This window comes from Furipterus horrens, unplaced genomic scaffold (genome assembly GCF_987537825.1).
Source record: "Furipterus horrens unplaced genomic scaffold, mFurHor1.1.pri manual_scaffold_3, whole genome shotgun sequence".
In the NCBI taxonomy this organism is placed as follows: Eukaryota; Metazoa; Chordata; class Mammalia; order Chiroptera; family Furipteridae; genus Furipterus; species Furipterus horrens.
Window position 1 is genome coordinate 147,135,308 of NW_028327173.1, and position 7,513 is coordinate 147,142,820.

Genomic DNA, 7,513 nt, shown 5'->3' on the forward strand with positions numbered 1-7,513 from the left:
CCCTATCCCACCCCAGATCCTCTCCTGGCTTTTCTGTATTGTCTACCCACCACCCAGACAGTGGACTAAGGGGATGCAGATGTTTGAGGAGAAAGGAGAGGGGGAAGGGCAAAACACCCCAGAGACAAAAGTGAGGCTCATTGGAAGAAAACAGTGCAGTAGGTCCCAAGGTTCAGAAATCATAAGGGGCGGGGGGGTTGAGAGCTTCAGTTTTTCAGAAGGCAGCAGGATCTCTCAGGAGACAGAGCCTTAACTTGAAGATCTTGGGGTCTTTAGTGAAGGGTTTGGGCTCCTGCTACTCCAAATGCGAATTTTTTGTTCATTGTCCCTCACTTCACTGCTGTCAAATGACTTCAAGTATCAGGATTTAATATACTGCAAGAGTTTGAAGATTTTATGGGTAAATGCACACAGACAGAGTACACAACGGTGATCTCAAATAGACCCAAAGTCTGAACTCCGGGCCAGGACACAACGAGAATGCAGTGCTGCCACCAGGAGGCACCAGAGATCACGTCCAGTGTAGGGCCCTAGCGGCCTCGAGGGCTTGGAAGAGTAGAAGGATTGGGGGGATTCGTCCGACATCTAGCTCTACCAGTCCCGCTCCTGGTCACCCACCCCCTCACCCCAGGCCTTCTTTCTAAGCACAGGTCATTCTCCCTCTGCGCCGTTCCCTTAGAGTTACTGGTGAGAAACCTTTCGTTCTGCAAAAAAGAACAGATCGAGGTCTTGAAAAGACCCCTCCGCGGGTGAATAAGGGGGAGCATGCTCAACTTTCGCGGTTCACAGAAAGAGCTCCCACGCACAGTCACCTGGCGGGCTGGGCGCGCAGACACAAGTGCTAGGGCTTCCGCAGGGTCCTGGGGCGTGCGATTCACCAGACCCGCTTAGTTCTTCGCTCACTAGGCCTGCACAAAGAAGGGGGCGGGGAGGGAGGGAACGAGGACCAGGCGGACCGGGAAAGGGCCTTTTACCACCTCTCTGCGGTTGCCTCTGAGTCACTTAATCTGCCCAGTAATGAAGCGGAGCAGGACCTGCGTCCCACGCGTTGGTGCAAATGCAGGGGTCCTTGGTCTCGACCTCTAGCATCCGTCATTCGCCCTGCCCTCCATTAACCGCCCAGCGAGAAGCAGGAGCCCTTTCAGCAATCCCCTCCCAGCTCTCGCCGGAGTTTGATGTAATTTAAACCCGGACCTGCGGCTCGTGTGGGCTTCCGACTCCCGCGCGCCGTCGTTTAACGTGGCAAACAGTTCAGTCAATTATCCCCCTCGCGAAGCTTCTATTTAAAGAGACATTGTCAGATTCTTAAGCCTCGGATCAGACCTGCTGCTTTCTGCTTCAAATACAAAGACTCAAAACACGAGTTCTTTGAGGATTGGAAGATATACAATGAAGCAAAGCCTTCGCAACAGTTCCACCCTGCAGGAGCACCCGCGTGTGGGATGCAGGAGTTGCGAGGCGGTGGGGGTGGGAGAAGTGCTTTCCATTTCTAGCCTCTGAGAGTGAGAGGAAATAAGGCTGGGCCATGAGGGATGAGATCTCAAAGATGGATTTCAAATGTAGCGGAGCCTAGGGATGGTGTTGGCTGGGGCAATGGCCCCACATTGTCAATGAAGTTGAATTCTGGGTGGGCCTGGGGAAGAGGAAGAGGGAACTGGAATTACCCAGAGGCTGGTTCAAGGGACAACTAGCGTTCAACACCAGGGGCTCTGTTACTTCCAAAATGGGCTTTCATTGTCTTGAGGCAGGAGTTCCTCCACAGAAAAACTTAACCTCCAGATTCCTTCCTAATCTTCTCCCTTGCCCAGAAAAGTCTCTGAGGCCCATCTCCATGCTCCCCTTCTTCAACACTTAAGGGGAAGGTCGTGTGTGGCATTACTGTCAGCATCACTGGGAGGGAGGGGGAGCCAGACCCTTGTTGTACAGGTCCACTCTTCTGAGCACCGCGCTGCTTGGGTGTGGGGAGACCTGGCGATGGGAAGGAGACCAAGCAGGAGCCAGCCAGACCCAGGACCGAGCTTTAGGGCATAGGGAAGGGGGTTCGTCTTCCTGGAAGGCTGCAGCCCATGGAACCAGTCTTCTACTCCTCCCCTTCCAGGACAGGAAAGGCAGGCTGTAGGGCAGGTGAGACTTAGGCAGAGAATAGTAAAAATACCAACCAGCACAAAAAAGAAATCATAGGGGTCCCCTTCAGAGAGAGGGCCACTTATCTTGGCAGTGGGGATAGGTTATGGGATCACAGATGGGAGGGAACTGCCAGGAAAGTGAGGACAGGGAAGAAAGAGAAGTCCCACGGGCAAGTGCAGGGAACAGAGCTCATCCTCGACGCTGTTTACCGTTGAGCGTGCAACACCACGGCCTCCGTGCCTGCCTGCCAAGCCTGGGGTCCAGGCATCGAGTGCGGCACAGCGTTGGCCTCTAACTCCGGACCGCTGTCGGGCCCTGGTGCCTCCCCGACCAGGCTGGGGATGTCTGGAGCTGTGGAGCGTCGGCGCAAACCCAAGCGGCCAGAGGAGCCGGGCCCGCCCTCCGGGTGGGGGCTAAGACCAATGGGGGCTTGCGCTGAGGTTGGGGGCGCTCCCTCCAGTACCTCATGTGAACGCCACCGCCCAGCCCCCGCAGACTGGGGTGAGTGTGGTCGGGCCATCAGGGCTCCCGCACGCAGTCGAGCCGTCTCTTCCTCCGTCACAGCGCCCAGAGCCAAACTCATGCTCCGGCCCAACTCGGGCCGCTCGCTTCCCTGCACCCGGTGCCGGCCCGAACTCTTGCCCGCTGAGCCAGCCTCCCCGCCGTGACCATGGCCGCCGGTCGCTCGCGCAAAGCGCGCCAAGAGAGGCCGCTGTAGGCGCCGGGGGCTGGGTCGTCGGCGCTCCGGGCTGGGCGCAGGAGCCGGATGGCCAGGGGGGCTGTCGGAGTTGGAGCCGCGAGCCGCGGCCGCGGCGGCTGCGCGGCCCCAGGGCCCGGTGAGGGCCTGCACGCAGGTTCCGTGACCGCGGGCGGCAGCCAGCTGCAGCGCTGTAAGGCCCGCACGGTTGGTGCGGTCGAGGCGCAGGCCGAGGCGGCGGAAAGAGCGCACTAGGAACTCCAGCACAGCCCCGTGGCCGCACGCCGCCGCCCACATCACCGGGCTATTGCCAGCCGAGTCCGTCGCCTCGGGATCGCCGCTGAACTGCACCAGCAGCTGCACGGCGTCCAGGTGGCCGCGCTCGCAGGCCAGGCTGAGCGCCGTGCGGCCGCGCTCGTCCCTCAGGTTCACTGCCGCACCCTGCTCCAGCAGTAGGCGCACGAAGCGCGAGCGCAGCGCGGGATCCGGCAGCCCCACCGCCACCATGAGCGGCGTGCGGTCCTGCTCCGCGCGGCAGTCGATGATGCTTCGGTCTAGCGCATCCAGCACGAAGCGGGCCAGGTGCACTTTGCCCGCCTGCATGGCCTCCAGGAAGGTGCGCGTACCCGCTCTGGGGCACAAGTCCTTGGGCTTGAGCATGGCACCGGCCGCCGCGCCCAGGCGTCCCGGCAGCACCGCACGGGGGCGCCCCTGTTCGCGCGCCCCGCCGGGTTGTGGCCTCCGCGGGTGCTCTGGTGTGGCTCCCTCCCCGCGTGGGCGGTTGTGGCCGAGGGTTCCACTCTTGTGCCCCGGCAGCTCCCGCTGTGCTGCCACAACTGGGGCGCACGCCTGGCGTCTTGCTGCTCCTACCCTGGGCTTCCCGCCTGCCTGGAAGTGTAGGTTGCTCGCTCCTCCGCGCTCCGCACCTGGCCGACCACGAGACGGCTGGAGCTGAAACTCGGCCCCCTCCTGATTCTCCCGCTGCTTTTCCCGTGTCCCACGACCCTCAGTCCCTCGTGGCCTGCAGCCGCGCCAACTCACCCGCACGCGGGGCAGCCCCCGCTCCCCTGCCGAGACGGTGGCGCCCGCCTTGAGCGCCTGCCTCTAGCCCTGGCGGGGCTCGCTGCTCCTCGAGCTGCTAACGCCGCTCCTCCGCCTCCGCCCTTATCGCGGGGGCCGGGACGCGCCAGGGCGCTTGCTCCTTACTTCGGGGGCTCAGCGGTGCGGGAGCCGCCGCCCACCTGGATACCTGACTTTATAGCCTCGGGGGTCTCCATGGCAATGGCTGCTCTGGAAGCAAGCTGAGGCGTCAAGTCAGAAAAGGACGCGCGGGGGGACCGCCCCTGACCCCCACACCTTCACGGGTCTAGAAGTGTGGGTGCAGCTCCCCCTCCGCGCTCCACTGGGGCTACAAAGGCGGTGCGGACGGTGACGGGGGCGGCTTGTTGTGGGCCACATGCACCCGATCGGGCCAATCCAAAAGTCACAGTCTTGTCTCCCCGCCCTCTGGTCCCGTCAGAGTCGGTGCCCTAGACTCCTTAGAAACTGGCCGGATTTCGTGACCGTCGGGGAAGACCGGCAGCTGCCCGCAGCGGTCCAGGTGAAAGGAAACGGTACCCCATTAGAGTAGAACTGGACCATAAGCGAGCTAGGGTGGCTGCGACAGGCGGGCTGGAGGTAATTTGGGCGAAAGGGTAGCTGCGCTGTGCGCAGGATGGGGGCGTTCAGTCTGGCTGGGAACTGCCACTAGTGTAGCGAACCACGCACTCACAATTGTTTCTCCCGCACAGGCTCACTCGGAGTGGGGGTGGAGGGAGAGTGCGCTCTCCAGTCTCAGACGTCTCCAACCCCTACAGCACGCCCGCCTGCCAGCTCCCGGCGGCTTGAGAGGCTGGCGGAGCAGGCGCCTTAGGATTCCGAAGTGCTGCAACCTCAGTGGCAACTCCGCGGTGCCGCCTTCTCGCTGCTTCAGGACCGGCCGCCATCCCGGAAAGAGCAAAAATCGAGGGACACACGCAAGACACACACACGCGCACACACACACACACACACACACTCCCCAGTCCCCATTTCCCTCTTGAGCACAAAACTACCTAGACCACAAGGCTCTGACCTTGACCACTAGCTGACCCCTTTGGAGAGGGAGAAAAGAGCCTGAGTCAATAGGGTGTGGAAAAACCAACGCATCCCGTCTCGCTCTGGCTAGCTGCTTGGCCAGCTGCTTGGCCCTGGGGGGCGGGGGCGCGCAGGCCTAGGTTGTGGGGACGCCTCAGAGCCAAAGGGATGTGGGCGGCTGTGTAGGGTTGGAATTGATATTTGTAAAGTAAGACGTTAATCAGGTATTAACTTCAGAATTTACTGATACTTTTCGTGAGCAAGGCAGAAGTTCGGTTCTGGATGGAAAAGACCTCCTCTCTCAAGTGTGACATAAAAAGTGGACATAAAAGTGGAGCATATCACCCAAGGGCTGAATTTATCTGTTAAATACAAACGGAGACAGTCCTTATGGGAAAAGATGGTGTTGTGGGGGAGGGAGGGCTTTGAGGTCTTCTGAGGATAGAACTTCTGAGGTGGTCTTTAAGGTAGTGTGGGAGGCAATCTGGCTGCTAAGGAACAAGGAAGGCATTCCAGATGGGGTTACCAGGCAAGGGCATGGAGGTAGGAAAAACACCTTGAAGGGACAGTGTTGGGGGCTGCTTTAAAGGGTCTCATCCTATGAAAGACAGGAAATTAAAGGAAAAGAAAAAAGTGTCCTCAGCTTGGGCAGCGCAGTGACAAGAAGCTTTGCAGCAAAAGCTGCCTGGGGAAAGGTATGTGGCAAGGAGAGGATTTGCCTCTAGGAAGAAGATGGTGTGTGAGTGAGTGGCAGAATGGGCACATGGCCCTGCACCCTGAACTTCTTCCCTCTCTCCAGCTCCCAGACCCCAGGGATGCCCACCTGGCATGGGGCCCAGCCATGGAGCAGGTTCTCCCAAGCCACTCTGTCCTAAGGGAGCATGTGATGTATACCTGCATACAGTGTAGAGCCCCTCTTCTTTTCTTTTTTGCATTTTTTATTCCCTCTGCTTGGGGCTCCACCAGTATTTGACATCAGAATTAATTTCCAGCTTGAAGGCATTTACTAGCAGTGTGGCTTCAAGCCTGCATATTCCCACCTGCAAAATGAAGCTGATAATACTACCCTGCCTGCATCAGGCAAGATCTTGCTAGAGAGTCTCAGGAAAAGAGCTACACAATTATCCAGCATGCAGAAAGCCCAGTCCTGCCCCTAGACCTGGGGCCCCCTCCTGGGTGTCGCCCAGGTGTGGGTATAGACTCTCCAACCCCCATAAGGACAAGAATGCTCTCCACCGAGCTCTTTACTCAGACAGCAGAAGAAAGGCTTTTCTTCCTTTTGTGACTCAATTTCACTTCTCTCCACCATGAAGGAAACTGCTTTCTTCCTGTATTTCTGTTTTCAGGGTCAGGGCAGGGGTACCCCTGGAATCTGTGTGTGGCAGACAGTGCTACATCCAGGCAGTGGCACCCCCACATAGAGGAAAGAAACAGTAGGAACATCGACTGGGCACCTCATTGGTCCTAAAGAGCCATGCCCCCTCTTCCCTGAGCTTCCCTGAGCCAGCTGTGCCTCATTTATGTCCCTGCTGCCTGTGGAGGATGGAGACAGTTCCCTGGAAGAAGAGGAGCTGAGGAAATTCCCCTTGAGGGCCTCTCCCTGGCCTGTCAGAGAGCCCCGTGCTGGGTGCTCTTTGGAAAGAGCAGCAGGCTCCATTGGCCTCAGGTGGCATTGCCAGTCAGGCCAGGCCTGTGGTGGGATGGGGAGAGGGGCGGTCAGGGGTGCCAGCTCTCAGACCCTGGAGCCTTTGCTTTGACTTCCCTGTGGGCTCAGTATGTTCTGAACAGAAAAGAAATAGCAAAGCTGAAAAAAAGCTGAAACTTTGCTGCAGAGCACAGAGGCACCAACAGCCCAAATTAGAAGCTGTCGCTTAGGGAGCTGAAGGCTGACAGGAGATAGAACCGAGGCAGGCAGGGGGCAGGCAGGCATTCCACTCCCTCCTCCCCTCCCACCCGCTGAGCCTCTCCCTCACCCTCTGCTGGTCCCAGGCTGGCAAAAGGGTTTCCTTGCAAAGATGGCTCAGGTCTGCAGTCTGTCACTCTGTCTGCAGCTGCCCACCCCCAGGCCCCCTTCTTTCTTCCTTGAGTGTCACCAACCCCCTCACCCTGTCACGTTGCACCAACTCAGCTGGGTTGGGCCTGGTGGCACGTGGCTGGGAGATCTAGAGAGCCTGGAGGGTGCAGGGGGAAGAGGGGGAGGTGCAGGGGGTGGGTGAGTCAACAGGGGACTCTGGCATCTGAATCAGCAGTGAGATTGGGACCCTTTCTTTATGCAAAAGGTAAAACTGAGGCATGCTGAGTGGACAGAGAACCTGCCATACCCAGAAGGAATGGAACCCAGGTGGCCTTCACCAGCCCAGAGCCCTGAGGGAGGGAAACTCTTCCTCTGCACATCCCCTGATGCCAGGGATTAATTCATCTCCAGGGCCCAGAGACTATGGCATTTCCCCAGGGGCACCTTGCTCTTTTCTAAGAGAGCAGAAAGCAGGGAGATGGGTACCTGGACCTGGAAGCCCCCAGCTTGCTGTGCAGAGGCCTCTCTAGGAGGCAAAATTGCATCTGCTTCCCCGTTCC

At 59.0% G+C, this 7,513-nt stretch overlaps 1 protein-coding gene across 1 annotated transcript; it reads right to left on the reverse strand.

Moving 5' to 3' along the window:
- Positions 1–2,298: 2,298 nt before the first annotated feature.
- Positions 2,299–3,484, reverse strand: ANKRD63 (ankyrin repeat domain 63). Its single transcript, XM_090271958.1, has one exon. It carries the CDS (start codon positions 3,482–3,484, stop codon positions 2,333–2,335), a length of 1,152 nt encoding a protein of 383 aa, XP_090128084.1. The 3' UTR covers positions 2,299–2,332.
- Positions 3,485–7,513: the final 4,029 nt, after the last annotated feature.

What these genes read in the sequence shown, in the direction of transcription:
- ANKRD63 (XM_090271958.1), bottom strand. Translation starts at nt 3,484, where the DNA reads ATGCTCAAGCCCAAGGACTTGTGCCCCAGAGCGGGTACGCGCACCTTC.